At 42.1% G+C, this 20,367-nt stretch overlaps 1 protein-coding gene across 2 annotated transcripts in view; it reads left to right on the forward strand.

Moving 5' to 3' along the window:
• The window catches only part of scube1 (signal peptide, CUB domain, EGF-like 1), a 76,674-nt gene extending 60,934 nt beyond the window's left edge, over nt 1-15,740 (forward strand). For both annotated transcript variants that reach the window (XM_037460779.2, XM_037460780.2), the window contains 15 exons: nt 1,793-1,915; nt 3,846-3,962; nt 4,824-4,946; nt 5,105-5,224; nt 6,664-6,762; nt 7,536-7,652; nt 7,731-7,889; nt 8,046-8,249; nt 8,343-8,504; nt 9,028-9,195; nt 10,173-10,334; nt 10,503-10,700; nt 11,480-11,632; nt 11,749-11,828; nt 11,915-15,740. In XM_037460779.2, the coding sequence (XP_037316676.1) occupies nt 1,793-1,915; nt 3,846-3,962; nt 4,824-4,946; nt 5,105-5,224; nt 6,664-6,762; nt 7,536-7,652; nt 7,731-7,889; nt 8,046-8,249; nt 8,343-8,504; nt 9,028-9,195; nt 10,173-10,334; nt 10,503-10,700; nt 11,480-11,632; nt 11,749-11,828; nt 11,915-12,067 (2,138 nt within the window). In that variant the 3' untranslated portion in view covers nt 12,068-15,740. The remainder of the gene's footprint in view (nt 1-1,792; nt 1,916-3,845; nt 3,963-4,823; nt 4,947-5,104; nt 5,225-6,663; nt 6,763-7,535; nt 7,653-7,730; nt 7,890-8,045; nt 8,250-8,342; nt 8,505-9,027; nt 9,196-10,172; nt 10,335-10,502; nt 10,701-11,479; nt 11,633-11,748; nt 11,829-11,914) is intronic.
• Nucleotides 15,741-20,367: the final 4,627 nt, after the last annotated feature.

Raw genomic sequence — 20,367 nt, forward strand, 5'->3', positions numbered from 1 at the left:
GATCAAAGGTCACTTTAACTCTGACGTCATAAAACACATTTCATGAGCACTATTTACTGCCGTTGCTGAAGATAATTGGATGCCAGTGTGACTGTATTTTACAATTGACATTTCACTCATCTTGGGTGCCCACCTTGAAACTGTGGTGACTGAATTATTCCCCGGTGATGTTGGGTTAAAGATGTGTACGTAGGATTGTGTTGTATCAGAATTCGCTTTATCGACCAAGCATGTGAACGTGAATTTGACTCTTTTTTTTTTTTACGTTTGTACACCAGAACAATTTGACTGACTTCTTTTCCATTTCTCTTCTTCCGTCTCTAATCTTCTCCACCTTCCTCCTCCAACTTCTCCCCCTTTCTCCTCCTTTCCCATGTCTCTGTGTTGTCTTGCTGGACTTATTTCCCAGCTCAAGGGCTTAGGTGTTAATCCCTCAGTTTTCATCACTTAGAGCGCCAATCAAAAAGGGCTTAGCCTGTGTAATTTGCTAGACTATGGTCCCCTCTCACTCCTCTTTTGCTCCTGCTCCTCTCATTATTGTCCTCCACCTTCACCTCTACACATTGGAAGTCTTTCCTAGCGGATCCCTCCTCTTCTAGAAAAAAAGTTTTTTCCTAGTGACAAATGGAAAGAAAAACATATCTGGGTAGGGAAGACTTTATATATAAGAGATAAGGGGCAGCAAAAGGTATTTGTATGAAAAAGCCAGTGACCGACATGATTCAGCAGTTTTTGGTTCAGGGAGCTGTAGGCTGGATATTTGGAGTTTTCTAGATCAAGAAGCGGCCTCTAGGCGGTTACATCGATTGTATATATTTTTTAGAATGTCTGCCTCTATATGGCTTGCGCCACACCTGAACTAGATATATCTACGTTTGTTTTACAATGGGACCATCATTAATGTTCCTTGCATTGTCACACCTTCTCAAACAGTTTTTAATAATTGTTAAAATCAAATTCTTAAAACCAAACAGTGTTTTTCACTGAGTTGGTTGATTTGTTTGCCAGTTAAGGGTACAAAGCATTTTACAAGCATTTCCTACAAATGAGATATAAATCAATCTGAATGGAGGAAAATTAACTGGTATCACCTCTTTATTTTGGGCATGATTGAAAAATGACGTTGCTTCCCCACTACTTTCTCTACTTTCTTTTCAAATTGTATTGATACGAAGTTGATCAAAATGACAGTGGGAAACGATTGCCAAAATCAATCAAATGGAAAAAACAGTACGCAACTGTAAAAGATTAACATGGGAGTTGTGTGCTATAAATGAATGCTTGCCAAATATGTTTGAAATTCTATTTTTGTTGACATGGAACATGCTTTTTTTATTTTTCAAGATCAAAGTTAACATCAACCACGTTGTGTGAATTGTCAAACCATGATCACAAGGAGTTGAATGATGGTCAAGTTGATATTCAAGTCCTGTACCAACTTTTTGGATATAAAGCGATCAGCCCTCTTCTTGGCCATCGGCCACCTTTAACTAATATACAGTATATGTCTCCCCTTTAGCCTGGCTCCTTTAGTTCCAGTTATCCAGCATTCCAGACAATGAACATGCTGCCCGTTGGAGGCCTGATGGATGATAAAGACACTAAACGTTCAATTTCCGTACACACACCATTGTGAGACACGTTTAAAGGAGAGATTAGACCAATAGAAAATTTCCAAAAGCAATACTTCCAAGATATGAAATGTGACTTGGTGGGTCTTTCCTATAGCCCCTTTGAGTTTTGACATAAAAGTATGCCTTTAACTGGTGGCCCTTTCTGTTTCTCCTCCCAGACATTGACGAATGCCAGGAGAACAACGGAGGCTGCGATCACTTCTGCAGGAACACGGTGGGCTCCTTCGACTGCAGCTGCCAGAAAGGCCATAAACTACTTACCGATGAACGGACGTGCCAAGGTAAGTGATGGGCAGCTGTCATCTACAAAGATTCTCATTGTGTCGTTGGGCTCACAGCATCACCCAGCAGACAGCATTTTCAGCTCTAGTACTGGTATTACCAAGCACAGTCGTAGTGGCTGGTGATTATCCTGCTCAGCAGGGCTTCAGGCGTTGAGAACTTCTGACGCAATCAAACATATTTGTATTTAAACATTATAACCCAAGAAAAATGATGATATTACTTTTGTTCCCATTTTTATATTGTCGGGACTTTGTTGTCATATTCAACTTAAAGGACTACTGTTTCTATAAATAATCAATCAATCAAAACCTGAACAATGCTGCACCATAGCAACCAAACCGGCTTGTTTCAGAACGCTCCTTCTTTGCTGTCATCTACTGTAGTTATAGACCCATTTGCATTTTTAAACATACAAATTGTTCTACCCCATTAACCTGTTTGCTTAAATGCTTAAAAGACAAAAGGCCACGCAGAATCTGCAGGTAAATCTAGTAGCCTTGTGTTATAGCGGGAATGTTGGTTTATCTAAAGGCAGATTCCTGGTTACATGTTGCTGCAGTAACGGACATGCACAAAAATATTGTTGTTGAAAACAGAGGCGTTTTGGCCCCCGGCCTGAAACCACAGTGTGAACTTGTGTGGGTAAGTGTGTCACATCAACTGAGTATCTTAAATAAAGTGGTGTTAAGTGTTGTTTCCCTGACTACAACGTCAGTGCAGGTTTCTGACAAACCATTGTCACCGTACCACGCGAGCCAATAGCTACCGAGTGTGGTGCAATCCACCGACCCCTAGGCGGTTTGTCATTAATGTGACCTTAGAAATATAAAGCTTGATTTGCCAGCTCTTTCTGTACCGGTGAGTTTTTCCAGAGAAAGTAGCTCCTAGTAATACTTTCCAGTGTACTTTCCCATAACTGCCATAGAAACCAAAGCAGAGAGATGAATTATTTGCCATATTTGCATAAGTTGGTCCTTCTCTTCTTAAAATGAAGCATGTGTGTCTCCCTGTCCCTTCATCATACCTCACAGAGGATCACATCATACAAGATATTATTTCAAAGAATGTGCAGAGTTTAGCTTACATGAGCTCTGCAGGCAAACTATTTCCCACAGTGCCCACACTAAAAGATGCCTGGAATATGTACTGAGCCAGAACCTTAACAACTTCCTCGACCTGACAAACTCCATTATGACATGTCGTATTTTTAGCCCCTGTAATGCCTGAAATAAACCCGGTGAGCTGAAAAGCACTGGCCTTCATCCCTGTTGAGTTAATAATATTCCGTGGCGCACACACAGACACGTGGACACAGATTAATGTGAATGTGTCAAGTGTCTTTTTTCATAGTTTAGTGTGCCACTCATGTATTGATTTCCTATACTGTGTACTGTGAGTAATGGAAAGGCCTCTTTAGTCTTTGGTGAGTCGTAATGAGTCATTACGTTTTCATATCCGTAAGCCCCTGGTCCGCCTGACCTGTCCAGCGGGACAAAACCAGTGGGCTGAATTGAACCTGGACTGCAGCTCAGTTCACGGTTCCATTAACGTGTTTTGAATCCAACACCCGTAATGCCGTTTCTGAACCCCTGACGGAGCATCGGCAGCTTGTGAGGCTAAAATATTCATCTGAACTGATGCAGATACCCTCAAATGTGTTTGATCATTATGCAAAGCAGGAACGCTTTTGACACTGTCTGCCCTATTATCAAAGCATTGGTACTCATACTTGGTAAGGTTAGCATGCAATTTCAAATATAACCTTGTTGTTTTTTATACTGATGTTAAGTCACTTTACTTCTTTAACAAAAGCCTTGTACATCCTGGCTCACCATTACATGGGCTACTGAGTAACTGAGGGCAATGTCTCCAGAGATCCCTGTCTCATGTATATCTCACCTATTGAATCTCCCCTTTCCCCCTTAGACATTGATGAATGCTCCTTTGAGAGAACATGTGACCACATCTGCGTCAACTACCCCGGCAGCTTTGAGTGCCTTTGCCACAAGGGCCACATCCTGTACGGACTCACTCACTGTGGAGGTGAGAAGCCGCTGCAAACCGACTCAGCCGCGTGTGTGCGTGTGTGTGCGTGCGTGCGTGTGTGTGTGTGGGTCTGAAAAGGGAACGTAAAGGTGAGGGGTAACTGAGCGATTGGAGCCAGCTGCTCTCACAGTTGTTCCTCTGAGTCTCTTTGGTTTTCTGCGTGTGTGTTCCTGCATAATCATATGCATACGGTGTGAGTCTGTGTGTATAATGTGTTCCTGGCCTGCTGGTCACACACCTGTTGCTCAGCACAGTTGTGTGTGTCCTGGTCTTAGTACTGAGGTCACTGATGGAATGGTGGAGCAAGTGTCAGACACATAAACTCAGTTACCATTGTAATGTAAAGCTAAAACAGTCTAACACAACAATCCTACGGATACACCTAGGACTGGCAGTTAGTCACACACACTCATGGGCAATTTAGAGTCACCAAGTGACGTAACCCCCAGAGAGTGTGGGAGGAAGCCAGAGTCCAGGGGAGTACCCTCACAGACACACAGAGAACATGCAAAATCCACACAGAAAGGCCTCTGGGGGGTTTTGAACCCAGGACCAGTGCTAACCACCACACCACTGTGCTAACCTCTTTCTAATTGTTTTTCGCTTCTGTTTTCATGTGTGAAAACAATTTTGCGAGGATTTAATTATTATCTTTTACCAGGATGATTTTTGCTTGACTCCATTTAAAAAAATATCTGAATGTTTAAAAAGAGTATTTTCCATTTGTATGATGATAGTTTATGCTATTTCTCACTTTACCAATGTCCCTTACATGTCCATCATCCACATCTTATTTCCTGCCTGTGTCTACAACCTCTTATGATTCATACATTGACCATAACGCTTCCTGTGCTTCAGACATTGATGAGTGCAGCATCAGCAACGGGAGCTGTGAGTACGGCTGCATAAACACCCAGGGGGGCTACGAGTGTGTGTGTCCGCCTGGACAGAAGCTCCACTGGAACAAGAAAGATTGCATCGGTAGGCACCAGCTCTGTGTGTGTGTGTGTGTGTGTGTGTGTGTGGGGGGGGGATCCGCCCATAGTGGGTTCCTTGAGTCAGGCCAAGTGGCCAAGTGCACTTTTGTGTGTGTGTGTACAGGTGGTTGTTGTGGTGATGTGACTCTTTGTATTCCTCAGAGGCGGTGAAGTGTCTGCCTAATGGGAAGCCAGCACCCCGAGCCCAGCTGACATGTACCAAGAGCGTAGGGGAAGAGGTCTGCTCGCTTTCCTGCCCCTCCAACGCTCTCTTCCTCGCAGGTACATTTCAACAGAACAGCAATTTCATTGATGTATTAAAAATGAATATATTAATAAAGAAAAGCAATAATTATGCGGCCCGTTATATAATAAACAGACAAAAACAAATATCAGTACAGTTCATCCTCCTTATACCTTTCCAAAAAGCATAACTTTTATGTTTTAAAACAATTGTACATTAATTAGATAAGTCAATTATTAAGTATTGTTCAGTACCCACAGCTCAAAGGGAATATGACGAGGAAGGTCACAGAGTCACAACACAGACTGTAATTAAGGACACTGTATCTCAGTTCTGAGGTGTATTCCAGGTAGGTCACTGATGTTTTATATATTGTTCTCATAACTCTTTTTTTTCTTCATAGTATTAATCACATTTGGCACCTTGATGTCTAGATCAGGATAGGGATTCTGTAACAGTAAGTGGAAGTGGTCACAGTGTGAAGTAGATTTTGTTAGATGTAAAAAGAAAGATGAGTATGTGAATATTTTTGGATTGCTCTTCATCTTTGCTTCAACAGAGAAATACTGTGGTTTCCATTCTATGAATCAGGAAAGTCACAGAGTTGGTGACCCAGCAGATGAAATATATTCTGCTGCTGGAAATCCCTCTAAAATGGCCTTGACCTGTAGATGAGTTGTTTCCTTCGCATGCTGCTTTCCTCTGGTGGTGATGGCACACACTTGCAGCTTTACCACCCTGTAGATGTCACAATGCTCGATGGGGGCTCTCGCTCTTTTTGTCTATGTATGTGTTGCATCCTCTGGGGAGTCTTAATTCAGACTGATGTGTTTTTCTCACTGCCTCTCAGCCTCTCCTGTTGGCAGGCAGCCCCGGTCTCTCCTCCTGACATTGTACTTAACAGACATCTGCTAATCGATTACATTCTTTAATGCAGCCTTCTTTTTTCCGCAGCCATGCCTTTGCTCCGTTTAACTTGGCCGGCGCGGTGTGAGAATAAAGGATAGCGATCAAGCACGCAGTGAAATATTTGTTTTTCTGTCTTTTTGGAGAGCGTATTAAGTTCAGGGGTAGAGAGCCATGCAAATTCCTGTGGCTTGATTCAGCCATAGCTCTTATTTAATAATCTTGCTATTATGATTTCATCCCTTATTCCCCATTCGAAAAGTGTCTTTTTATGTTTGTGTGCATGAAGATAGAAAAAAGGATTCATAGATCTTTCATCTGGTTTGGTCAATGGAGATTTGAGGTTAGCAGAATTTCCTTTGGGCCATCAATTCTGAATACGGCATTTGTAAAGTTCTTATTAATCCTGCATGTTTAGCCCATCGCCAAGGGCAACACTCATACAACTCCAACGTGGGATGGAATGTGAGGACCAGGTCGCATACTCTGCTGTGCCGCCCTAAGCGCTCATCGCCATGTCGGATTTGTCTTCTCACGCTGCGGACTCATGCGCGTGTGTGTTTCCCAACAGACTCGGAGAACAGCTACACACTGAGCTGCGGCGTGCCCGTCCAGCTTGGGAAAGCTCCGCAGAAGAGAAACGCCACCACGGCCTTACCCACCTGTGCCGGTATGGAAGGCTTGAGGAATTCTTCATACAGTAATGAGGATGTTATGATCTTAAGTATACTGTATATGTAATTAGCAAAACATTTAAAGGTGATAAACATGTTCCTGGTAAACAACAAGTATATAATAAATGATCAAATAATAATAGTAATAATCGGTACATAAAATAAACGGATGAGTTGAGTTAAAGTCATGTAGCTATATATAACAGGAGGATTATTTCATTACACCCTGCATGGGTTTTACGGTTCACTGATGGGAAAAGTTGAACCTCAATCAAAAATCCTTCCACTGTCAGTCTGACGACGATGAAGTCCTCATCAAAGTTCGAAGCAGGGTTTGTAATCTAATTCCTGGGGTACAAAACAGATACCCGGATGATGAATAAACAATTGTGCTACAAAGCTAAAATTGTCGGACAGCAGCTCGGGATCTTTAGTTCTCCACACGGACCAATTAAAACACACCGCGCCCTATTTTGGCCCCCAGAGGTCCCACTGGGCCTTATTAGGGAGAAACAAAAGCTAAAACAGAGCATATTGGACAGCGGGTGAACACAGGTACATTCAGACAGACAGTATGAGAAAAAGTAAACATTTTGCTGTAAAAACACAAAACATGAGTATGAGTATACAAGCATGAATCTGAAAATGAGCATGATATGTTATATTACATAACCAATTGACAAAGGTCAAAGGATGATACAAATGTAGACTTGCCTACCTGTAGTCATGAAGTTTAACAGTCTTTTCTTTCTGCTGTGTACTAATCCAGACACGTTGGCCCCGCCCATCAAACAGAAGGCCAGGTTTAAGATCAAAGACGCCAAGTGTCACCTGAGACCCCGCAACAAGGAGAAACACAGAGATTCATCCAGGCAGAGCCTACAAGGTACACAGCTTCTACTTCGTTACCAAGTGTTTTACACACACTCGTTTATTTTCTAAAAAAAAAGACTCTTCCTCTCAGGAGGCCAGTTCCCCTGCACCGACGACTGCCATGTAACTTTTGTCAACCTCAAGTGCGACTCGTCTAAGAAGCGACGACGAGGACGCAAATCTCCCTCGAAAGAGGTTTCACACATCACGGCCGAGTTTGAGATGGAGATGAAGGAGGAGGAGGCTTCAGGTGGGATGTTTGACCCGTTTACCTCTATCATTTCTTACCCGTTTGGTCTTTCTCCACTTGGATTAAAACAATATACATTCATTTGGCGCAAAGAGAACCACCCATAACAGCATTCGTCAATCGATTAGTCAGTTTGTTTTTGGATGTTTGCCTCAGACGTTTGCAATGTGGACTGCGTACGGGAAAGGATGAAGCAGAAGCTGCAGAGCGCCATGCGGACGCTCAGGAAGTCCATCAACAAGCAGCAGTTCTACATCCAGTTCTCTGGGACGGAGTACGAGGTGGCCCAGAAACCGTCCCGGGTACTGGAAGGAGCCGAGGCCTGCAGCACGGGACAAGTCCTCCGGGACGGCAAGTGTGGTGAGTCTGCAGTTTTGGCTACTTGTGAGTTCGTGTGCGGCCTGTCACGATGAGGAAGATCACTGAACGTATTCCTACAAACCTTCTCCTCAGTGAGCTGCAGCTTGGGGACGTTCTACAGCGGGGAGCAGCAGCAGTGTGTCCAGTGTCCCACTGGGACCTACCAGGACACGGGGGGTCAGCTGTCCTGTGAGCCGTGTCCCAGTACTGAAGGACAGGGAATCGCCGGAGCCAGGAACGTGTCCCAGTGCGGAGGTAACTCATCGCGCCATCATCGCAGTCATTTTGAAAACTCAGATCTTTTATTCTTCCTCCAACCGTACTGACATTTTTTTCTGTATTATTGATCATATGAAGACACAGGGGATTCTTCAAATTCAGTTCACAGCCCATTGTAGGTTATTAGATGTTTTTACTGACTTCTTTGTTATTTCTGGATTTTTTTTATTCATTTGAATTCATTTAAAAGTACAGAACTGCCGTGCATGTGCAATAAAAGGAGTGTTCTCTCCATAGACAACACACACTCATTGGATGTAAAAAGATGTTGCGCTGGCCCCACCCAGTGGCTGTTCATACACTGTGAACCTGGGCTGTTGCCACAAGAGAGCGCCACAGACCATGTTTGTGTGTTCAGTGACAAAGCTCTTTGCTGGGAGCTAAGATTTCAAAACTCTCGGACATGTTCAGTTCCCATATTCTTAGAGGGACGTTAAGCTCTCAGGTACGTTAAACGAGGAAAAGAGAGAATAACAACTTTCTTGTGTCCTTCCCTCAGGCCAGTGTCCAGCGGGCCACTTCTCCGCCGACGGGTTCCATCCATGCCAGCCCTGTCAGCTGGGCTCCTACCAGACAGAACCAGGCCGTGTCCTTTGCTTCCTCTGCGGAGGAGGTCTCATGACCAAGTATGAAGGATCAGTGTCCTTCAGGGACTGCGAGGCCAAAGGTGAGGCTTGGTGTCATATTGTGCGCATATTGTGCGCATCTCTATATGCGCGTGTGTTTCTACACAGTTTAGTTGCTAAGTCGTTTTTTTACGGTAATCTTGAAGTTCTTGTGAGCAAACAATTTAGGGAGGTCTTATGCACCAATGTCATTTTATCAGTCAGACTTTAGCAAAGAAAAACCTTTGTTACAGCTGCATTAAAAGTAATACATTAAATTTCTGTCGCTCTTGACAAGAGGCAACATTGGCATCACTGTTTATTGATCTGTCTGAAGCATTTGACAGTTGACCATGATGTTTTAAGGCTTCTCAACTCAGGGCTCTCAGAGCAAGCAGTCACTTGGTTCAAGCTACCTTGAGGATAGGTCTGAGTGTATCAAATATGAGGCTCTATCCTCAGATATTACTCTAAACTGTCTGCAAAGGTGTGCTACAAGGCTTTGTATTAGATCAACTTTTATTTAATGTTTCATATAAATCATTTGGGACAAAGCCTGTTGGATGCTAACTTTCACTTCTATGCTAATGACACTGTAATTTATTGCCGGGCAACATTCTTTTCAGGCAATTGATCTCTTTCAAAATGCTTGTAATGTCCTTTTTCAATTGGGACTCATTCTAAATACAGGTTAAATGTATGTTGTTAGTTGGGGCTGAAGCTTTACTCCGTCACTTTGGTTTGGACAGAAACAACTTGTGCAAAGTAGATGTCATTTTAAACCACAATTCGGGGGCCCAAGACGTTTACGTTTATGGGGAAAAACGCACACACAAACGTGAGCATGCAGAGGTGTCCCGAATGCATCCCCACTTTGCCAACTGTCGACATGATTGCTTTTGCATTGACACAAACCATTTGTCAGCAGTTTCCATCAGTCTGATGAAAACCGATTTGAAATCTAGGAATGGGGTTATTTTTTATCCACATTCATTTGAATCTTTGCGGTTAACCCTGTGTGCCTCCTGTTACTCCTCAGTGCACTGCGCTCCTGGACATTACTACAACTCCACTACGCACCGCTGTATCCGCTGCCCAGGGGGAACCTACCAATCGGAGTTTGGGCAGAACTACTGCATCACTTGCCCGGGAAACACAACCACTGACTTTGATGGAGCCACTAACGTATCTCACTGCAAAAGTAACACTTCTCAACATATACATTATTTAACCGCATTATTTAACCGCACGGTTGGCACTAAGGCCCAAACTGAATATGCTTCAAGTATAGCGGTACATTTTTCAGATAATGGTGCTGTTGTATGGAAAGGAGATATATTGCTAAGCGTCTCATTTATTTTGCCTTCAGACCAGCTGTGTGGAGGTGAGCTGGGAGAATATACAGGCTACATAGAGTCTCCCAACTACCCTGGCGACTACCCATCCAACGTGGACTGTGTCTGGACCATCAACCCGCCCCACAAGCGGCGGATTCTTATCGTGGTACCGGAAATCTTCCTCCCCATGGAGGATGAGTGCGGGGACGTGCTAGTCATGAGAAAGAGCGGTAAAGAAATAAGTGATCATATCTTATCATAATAAGTGATTATTTAAGGCAAACATAACTGATCAATTTAAGGAGTTGCATTGTCCTGGTCTGCTTGCCACTGATTTATTGGTTTATTCAAAACATGTTAGTTGCCACGCGGCCGGGTTGGCCATAGAGACAGAAGTGGAGTGAAAAGGACGTCCTCATTCAATACAATATAGGAGGGCATGTGCAAGTGCATAGTCATGGAATAAAGTGGGTCAGTCATGGAACATAGTGGGTCAGTCGTGTAGTATAGGGGGTCAGTCATGTGACAGTTGGTCAGTCAACTAGTATAGTGGGTCATTCTGGTAGTAAAATGGGTCATTGATGGAGTAAAGTGGGTCATTCAAAAACAATAAACAGAAACCCCCAACTAACTATCGAGATAAAGATAAACAATACTGAACCTCCTACCTAGACATCAAACAGGAGAAAAACAAGGATTTTTAAACAAATGACAGAGAACCCCTACAAAACTTCTCAGTATTAGGCTCAGCTGCATTAGGGCACACCTCACACAGCACCCGTAGCACACAAAAAGGGGCGTCTTCATGAGCTGTGTTCCTCATCTCAAAGGTGAGAGATGCTTACTCAAAGTGAACATTCTCATAGGGCTTTCAGTGATACATTTTGGTTCTGCAACGTTTTCCTGTCAAAATAAACTGAACTCAGCTACTGAATGTGTAACGACATGCTTTGTCCTGTTGAATCATAAGGATTAGAAGAACTATTCTAACATCTGGCCATTCTTGCAGCCCTTCCCACATCAATCACGACCTATGAGACGTGTCAGACCTATGAGCGGCCAATCGCCTTCACCTCTAGATCCCGAAAGCTCTGGATTCAGTTTAAGTCCAACGAGGGAAACAGTGGCAAAGGGTTCCAAGTTCCATACGTCACGTACGATGGTGAGTCAACTTTAACTGCCCCATATACTCACGTTGGATGAAATCACCTCGGACAATCATAACTTGTGTACTGCCTTCTACCACTGTATATACTTATAAAAGCTGTTATGTTCCAGAGGACTACCAGCAGCTGATAGAGGACATTGTGCGAGATGGCAGGCTCTATGCCTCCGAGAACCACCAGGAGATACTGAAGGTATAGACATCAGCTGGACTTTTAACTCCTCTCACATAATTGGTGTAGGGGGATGACACTCTCTGTTCGTGTGTCCCTCCCTACAGGACAAGAAGCTGATAAAGGCCCTGTTTGACGTGTTGGCCCACCCCCAGAACTACTTCAGGTATACGGCACAGGAGTCCAAAGAGATGTTTCCCCGCTCCTTCATCAAGCTGCTGCGCTCCAAAGTCACAAGGTTCCTGAGGCCGTACAAATAGACTGGGACCCTTCACCTTTTTGTTAAAAGCCGCCCGTCATTCCAAACCCATTAACCTAAATGGTCTCACCCCTCCCCTTTTCCCTGTGTATTTCTCTCAGCCTGGATCAATACATTAATGTACCCGTTCTATTACTAATCTTCCTTTTGCCGTTTTGTTCCTCGATCCAGTTAGTCACATGATGCCTTTCCTCATCTTTAGCCCATTTAATCAGTTTAACACACTATTAACTGACAGCTTTCACTCCACTCTTTGAATCAGTATTTTGGCATGGTGACGCACCAGCGTCAACAAATACAGTTCAGGCACAATGTCGGTCTCCAGTGAATGCTTCGGGGTGAAACAATCCCTCAGAAAATTGGTTTCAGTCGAGGGGATGTCTGACTGACGATGGAAACAAAGTGTAACGTGTCAATTACTTTTCTTTGATATCAGGCAAACTTTTCATGTAAGGTTTGACCTGTATGGGCTTTTGCAGGCCGGTATTAATGTTTTTATAACGTAGCATAAGAAGATATATATTAGTGTGTATATATTGTTTCTTTAATTTGACCTTTTTCTTAGTTTTGGTATTATGGCATTTCAGTTAAGGTTTTAATTGTTGTTGCAAGTTGTAATCGACTATTGAATACAAAATGAGTACTTTTCAACCAAATCCAAAGAATATATATATAAAGCCCATCAGACAAACATAGCAAACATTCACTTAATTTCCTCTTAATGTCCAGTTAAAGCAAGACATATAATAATATAAAAATTGGTTCTCACTGAGGATAAGCATTTAAAAGGAAACCTGTTTTTCAGATGATATAATGGCTATTATAGTTTCCCAACACATTTGTTAGCGACCAGCTGAAAAGCTGATCAGGCAGATTGATATTGCTCTCGTGTCTGTATGTTAGAAATGAACAACAGCCTAAAGCACACAGCGTGAAGAACACAGAGGGAAACTAAATCAGCTCACCAGCTGAAGGTCAGTAAGTAACGTGTAGCATATTGTGTGATTTATTGGGACCACCTGGTCCTTACTGGTCCCAAGCTAAGCTAAGCTAGTGCTGGATATATGTCATGAAGTGGTATTCAGCGAAAGGGATGTTTCACAACCCAATGTCGGTCAAACCCTCGTTCAGCACATCATAAACTTTCTGCTCAAGTCCCTAACATTCATTTACCAACAATAACTCCTCTCATGTTCTCTGCTTGGTTTTCATTGTTGTTGCTGTTGTTGTTTTTGTTTTTCTAATATTTATACTGAACATGTCAGAACTTGCAGAGGCCCAATTCACAACTTTGTACCGCACGGGTGTGCAAGATTTGTGCGCTCTCGTTTGGACCACACACGGGTGTACGTGCGCAATGTGTTGAGACATATCGGCCCATATAGTGTACATGGATGTATTCTGAATTTAGATGTCGTCATTGGCCGCGATGTGCAAGAGACAGGGATGAGAAAAACAATCGGTGCACTTAAAACCTATTTTTAAAACGGAAATTTGAAAGAAATGTGAAAAGTGGAGAAACCATTACGCCTTCAGAGGGCGGAGATTAAATGGGGCAAATCAGAAAGTCTATATTGTATTTGTTTTTTAAATAAAAAAGAAGAAGATATATAACAAGATGAAACAAACTACCTGCAAGAGACAGCTAATTACTTTAGAGAGAAATGTATGTGATGTAACTAATATTTGGAACTTTAATTGCACTTGAATTTTATATTGTAAACTGTAGAAAAAAAATAAGATCTAAGTTGCGTATTTGTTACTTTTTTGTGTGTGTGTGTGTGTGTGTGTGTCGTCTTTAAATTTAGAGAGAGAAAGACAGCTGTGTCCCCCGCACTCTGTAGCTTGCTGTGACCCCACTTTCTCTCAGTAACAGTAGAGCTTCAAGTCCCATTCACTCACACAGTGAGAAACAACCGTTCTGCTGAAGCGTCGACATCTCGTACGTTAAACTAATGAAAAACGGTGTCGGCAATAGATCAAATCACCGCTAGTCCTGCTTCTCCCATCCACGTCCTACAGCTGCCAGAGAGAAGAAGCATCTTTATTAAAGCTTCTTATATGATGGCACTACTTAAATACAGACACTATATGTCCGTTTCTTAAAACAAATACAACACATCCGCATCTACCCCGATGCAGTCTCTTTCTATTAAACAGGAATTATAGTTTGTATGCTGTGCTCTACCTTTATAACCCAACCAAATGGTTCTGTGTCATTGCCGATACTACTAATATGTCTATGAAATTGTTAACCATGTATTGAAGATTGGCTCTGTATCTGCACATTGCGGCTGGAGTTGGGAATCATACACGTGTTATGACTGGGGCGTTGGTGTGGAGGTGAATGTAGAGATGAGAGGCATATCCTCTCAGTGTCCATCGCACTCGCAGCAAGTCAACTGTGGACCAGTGAACTTTATCTGTGTGTTGTGTTGCTCCTTGAGAAGCAAGCCTTAGCTGAAAGATGATTATAAAAGAAATGCAAATGTAATAATCCCTATTGGTGATGAAGCTTCTCTAGAAACTGAACTGGGCAGGAGGAACATAACAATGTGTCAGTGCTCATCTGGAGTTTCATCAAAGCTTAGTTGATTAAACATTAATGGAGCATCCTGGAGGTTTTGTATGTTTAAGCCTATTTACTACAAATTTTTGATATTTTATTAAGTATTTTTGCCACTGGTTTCAATTTATTAAAGTTAATAAATACGCATTAACACCAGATTTTGCACAAGACAATAACAGTCTCCTGGGTGAAAGCATTTTGTTTGTTTGACCCATCATGAACCTTGTCTCCAATTGATCTTCTTCACCATGCCAAAACATCTGAATAAAAAGGGTTTGGCATTCAAATCTTGCAGGAAATGTACGATACCATAATATTTTCTTGGGGACTATTTGGAATCTATCCAACAACATCTGCTTAGATTTAAACAAAAAGTTGGTTCAGGCCAGCCTTATCTTTTTTTTCATGGTGCACCAAATTGAAATGAGACAGGAAGCTAAATTAAAACAAGTTATGTAAAATATTTCTAATAAATGGGCTTGCAAAACCACAAGATGTTCCTGCATGGCAATGAGTCAATCACAGTTAGGGATATTAAATCTGATTTAAAAAATGTTGCGAAACTATACAAAATCCCCCGTTAAACGAATCTCTCTAGCTGTAATTTCAAATGTCAGTGAGGTCACACGATCACCACATAGGTTCCCCATATAAAAGCATCCTGTCGTTCCACGCCTTGCCAAATAGCTGCCACACAGACAAGTCATGGTACGGCCTACTTCCTGTTTGAGGTGGGCACTGTTCAACATGGAAAAATAATATGAAATGCTCTAAAATGTATAATTGACTGTTGTTTTCTTCTTCCTCAGAATGTATTCTATTGTGAATGGGTGGCTGCATGTGCGTGCGGGTGTTTGAGAGATCAATGTGAGTGCAGTAAGTGTGTTTTCTGTGTGTATGATTGAGTTTTTGTGCTGAGCGCCTGTGACAGAGAAAGAGACTTTGTGTGTCTGTGTGTACTTTAGTCAAATTTTTAGAGGAATCATTTTAACGTCTGTGTTAGTCGGTTGTACCCAAAGAGAGAAACTGTAACGCAGTGTTGTGCCATTATTTGGACCATGAAACTCCAATACTGAACAAATTAAAATAAAAAGACTAGCAGAAATCCGGCTTGGCTTGTGCCGTCTGTGTGTCCCTGTGGATTGTAGAGCAGTGCGGAGAGGCTTGTATCTGTTCATTATATCTCCTATCTTTCCTTAGATGTGGCTCTGTGTGGCATCTTACACACACACACACACACACACACATACAACTGGCTCCATAAGTACGCTTCCAGAAAATTTTGCTGATGCTGCTAATTTCGTGCTTATCTCAGAGCGACACAATCAGCAGCAGATCTTGATGCTGCACCGGAAACATTCATCATCATCGAAACTGGGAGGATTTGATTTTCTACCCTTTGACATTGCCTTTCTTTGTCTTAGAGCGGAAGAGAGCGGGGAAGAGAGAAAACCTATTTAAAACAAGCCCCAACCCACCCCCCCACTCCCTCCAGTGGTGGCTGGTGGAATGTTTCTTTAGTAGGGCCAGCCAATCAGTATGGAAAAAAGGAAAAAGGAAAAAAAAGAACTTTGCAGTTCAATATTTCACATTTATTAACAGTTTAACAGTTTTTACATTATTTTATTCATACAATTCTGTAAATTCAGTATATGATATATAAGTACCATATTGTAACTATTATATATATATATATACAATATAAATATAATTAATATCATATCATAAATGTATTATAATAAAGGATAGATATATTACAATATAAATATATTTATATCAAATCTAATGGAACATTTGATCGACTTAGTTGAACCACGTACGAGGAACAGGGCCCAATATTACATTATATTACATTATTACATTACATGTCATTTAGCTGACGCGTTTATCCAAAGCGACTTACAATAAGTGCATTTCAACCATAGAGATACAAACTCAGAAGAACAAGAAACAAGATCAAATAAGCCATTCTGGGACCATCTGGGAGCCAGGACAGCAAAGAGTTGCGATCTCGCCGAGTGCTTTTCTCTCAGTGAGGGAGGAACAAGCAGGTTGGCAGATGCAGAGCGGAGTGTGCGTGGGGATGTAGCATATCCTAGCATGCTATTAGCACATACGCAAGCATAGCATCTGATTAGCATACACACTCACACACAACAACTCTGTCAAACCTATTTTTATAACCTAAATTACTAATATATAACAATAATGGTGGGTACCCAACCGGTTGTCAGATGAACTGTGCAGGCCTGTTTCGAAGTTGGGTAGCGGTGAGGCCTCAAACAAAATGGCTACTTTGCACCAAAGTGCACACAAAAGAAACAACTCACTCGTCGTCCTCATCACGGTGTTGGCGAGGCGGGCTCAGCACCCGAACCGATCGTCGAATGAGTGGCCAGGCTGGCTACTCTCTCTCACAGTTCTGGATCTCCTTCCACGGCACAAATCTAAATCTAAATCTAAATTGAACTGCTGCCGTGGCTTTCCTGAACTCTGTCCGAGTTCCGTCATAAACCAAAATAAGGAAACCATGGTAACCAAGGAAAGTGGAGATATCAATATATATATAGACTTCTCTTTGAGTCACTGGCCGTTCCTCTCTTTAATTAACTCAGATCTGCCAACTTTTCAAAAAACCTTGGAGTGAGATTTTATTGGGGGTGACGGAAATTGTGCCGCCACGCAGCCACACATATTGGTGGCTCAAGTATCAAGGAATTGTGATTCATGTTGCGTTGTGCCCATGTTGTGCCCTGCAATCTGATGGTTTGTAGGGCCCAAAGTTGTTGATAGGGGCGGCCTACTGGAGATGGACAACATTACATTCTGTAAGCAAAGACATAGCTGAAGGTCCAACCACAGGACATTTTGGTTTGAGTAGATATAATTTCCTGCATTCTAGTGGATGTTTGGGTGGTATGCTAAAGAAGTGCAATACTTGAACTTATTCTGATTCATGTTCATCTGATCATGACTTCTAGGGTCTTCTAGACTTGAGCTGAACCTTCAAACAAACAAAGTGCTTAAAAGGCTTCAACATTAGCCTTTTTAAGCAATACAATGTATCAACACATGACAAAAATAACTAAAAATTAAGTATCATGTGCAGATCAAAAGCTGGTTAGTCAATTTCTAAGATCTGTGGTCAAGGTTGAACTGGTCATGATGTTTGGAAAAGTGGTAGGAGAAAGCATAGCTAGGAGAAAGCATAGCTTCTCCTACCACAGCTATGCCGATGACACCCAACTAATTCTCTCCTTCCCTCACTAGGACACTGACTGACTCTCAGTGGATGTCCACTCACCATCTAAAAATCAACCCAGACAAGACTGAACTGCTTCTCTTTCTGGGGAAAGATTCTCCTTTTGAGGACCTGACAGCTAATTTTGGCAACTCTGTGTTAACGCCCACTTTGACTGCTAGGAACCTCGGCGTGACACTTGACAGCCAACTCTCCCTGATGCCCAACATTATAGCGACAATAAAATCCTGTAGATACACGCTCTACAACATCAGGAGAATACGACCCCTTCTCAGTCAGAAGGCGGCACGGGTACTGATTCAGGCTCTTGTCATCTCCCGACTGGACCATTGTAACTCTCTCCTGGCAGGTCTCCCTGCTACCGCCATTCGACCTCTGCAGCTCATCCAGAATGCAGCAGCTCGACTGGTCTTTAACATGGGTTAGCGGAGCCGGGAATCCAACCAGCAATGCTCTGATTGAAGGACAACCCTGTTCACCATCTAACCAGAGGTGACCATATGTTTTGACATATTATGCGATTACCCATTCAAAACGTAGTATACGATGGAACCGTTATGAAGAGTTTATGACAATTTTTAGAACATTTTTTGTGGAATCTGTCGTATTTCATGGCATGCTCTTCAATGGATGTGTTTTTTGTTCCAGGAGTGGGTCAGTGTGGGTAATTGGCTGGGACAGGACTAGCCGTTCAAAAGACTTGAAGAGGTCAAGGCGTGCGATCCTTGGCTTTTTGGTTGGGTTAGGGTTAGGGGTTAGGGTTAGGGTTGGCAAAATGGTTGAGGCCTTGAAGCAGGCTTCATTAAACCTCTATGAATGAATTGCATTAACGTTACAGAATAATCTGTGTATTTACCTTAATGTAAACGGCTTAACTCTAACTGACAGAGCCAACCTGTAATGATGGAGTTCCCGGCCTGTTTTATTGTTGAGTCCTCATCAGCCTTGCTGTTAGTCATTAATCATATTCAGGCAGATCTGATCTTTCCTACATGTTCTTTCCAGGACGTCCAATCAGCAGCATGCATCTGCAGGCAAATGCAACAGTGACAGATGCTGAGATTACTCTACCTTTGCTATCTGGTTGAATTTCTTCCATCAGGCGTTCTGCTTAAAGTTCATTGGATATGAATCGATAAAGACCGATTGAGTTACAAGAAAGTGACGAAACTTCTGTTTGGTCTGATTACCGGTTCAATCTGGAGCATAGGGCAGCAAATGATATGATACATATTACAAATGTTCTAAATGTAATATTTTTTTTTTACAAAATGGTCAGAAAGGAAAGACAGTAATTCACTGATTGATCTGCAGTCTTTATGAATGCAAGCAATAACATATAATTGGCAAATAAAAAAGGTCATCAGCTGAGACAAGGCATAACTCTAATTATTTTATCTAATTATATAGATGATTGACAGATAAAAAGGCTGTTAAATCTTTGGTTTTCAAGGGCTCAGCTGCCAGGACGAATACCTCATTACATCCACACTTTTATTAACACCATTATAAGACCAGAGACATGTCTTAAAATTAAATACAAAATTAAATTACAATGCAAGATATGACAACCAACGACTATAAAAACGCAGAATAAACAAATTAGTTGAAGGATATGGTAACTTTTTTTTCAAGCCCACTTAACAGAATACCCAGGGAACATTCATTTTTTTCCTGGTCATATCTCTGAGAGAAATCCCTCTCCAAGGTATTTCCAATAGCCTAAGGAAGAGCAAGCAAAAATATTTCTGATATCTAAATATCTTAAATTTTCACGCTTACTAACTAGTATAATAGACTAGGGCCCGTCGAAACTACAGCAACATTTGACCGTACAAACCTGCTCCAGTGTCGAACCTGGTTAGGTTTTGAAAAGGTTTGTGCTATATTGAATATGTAACTGTGCAACCAGTCAGGGAAGGCAGTTTAGTAGCAAGTTAATAACAAGTACGGTAAATTAGGTCATAGTTGACTTTTGGTTGTCAGGACATGGGGAAAGTCATGTGTACTAGCTCTGTCGCTCTTCACCCGACTCCCTCAGCGACAGCCCTGAAGTCCAGACTTAAAAGTCACAATGGTGTTTCTTAAATTCTTAGAACTGGTGTCGTGGGGAATTGAGCTACAATCCTTCAGAGATGGGATACTCAATGATTGTTATAGACAGTCCAACATCCAGAAAATGTTTTTAAACGTTGCTGGTCTGCTTACCTCAATATCCCAGCGGGTAAAGCACAGAGGGACAAAGAGCTGAGAGATTAGTGGCCAGTAGATCATAGTTCATGGACATTCAAATATACATGGCCAGCAGATGGCAATCTCACTCCAACTTGAGAGTGAAGGCTTCCACCTGAACTTGGCTGCCTATGGATGCATGGGCTGGAACTCCAGATCTTTGTGTTTTTGTTTAGCTCATTACCAACCGAAATCCCAATTACCTGCAGATAAACAGGAGCAGAGGTGGTGGGACAGA

Source organism: Pungitius pungitius, chromosome 2 (assembly GCF_949316345.1).
Source record: "Pungitius pungitius chromosome 2, fPunPun2.1, whole genome shotgun sequence".
Lineage (NCBI taxonomy): Eukaryota > Metazoa > Chordata > Actinopteri > Perciformes > Gasterosteidae > Pungitius > Pungitius pungitius.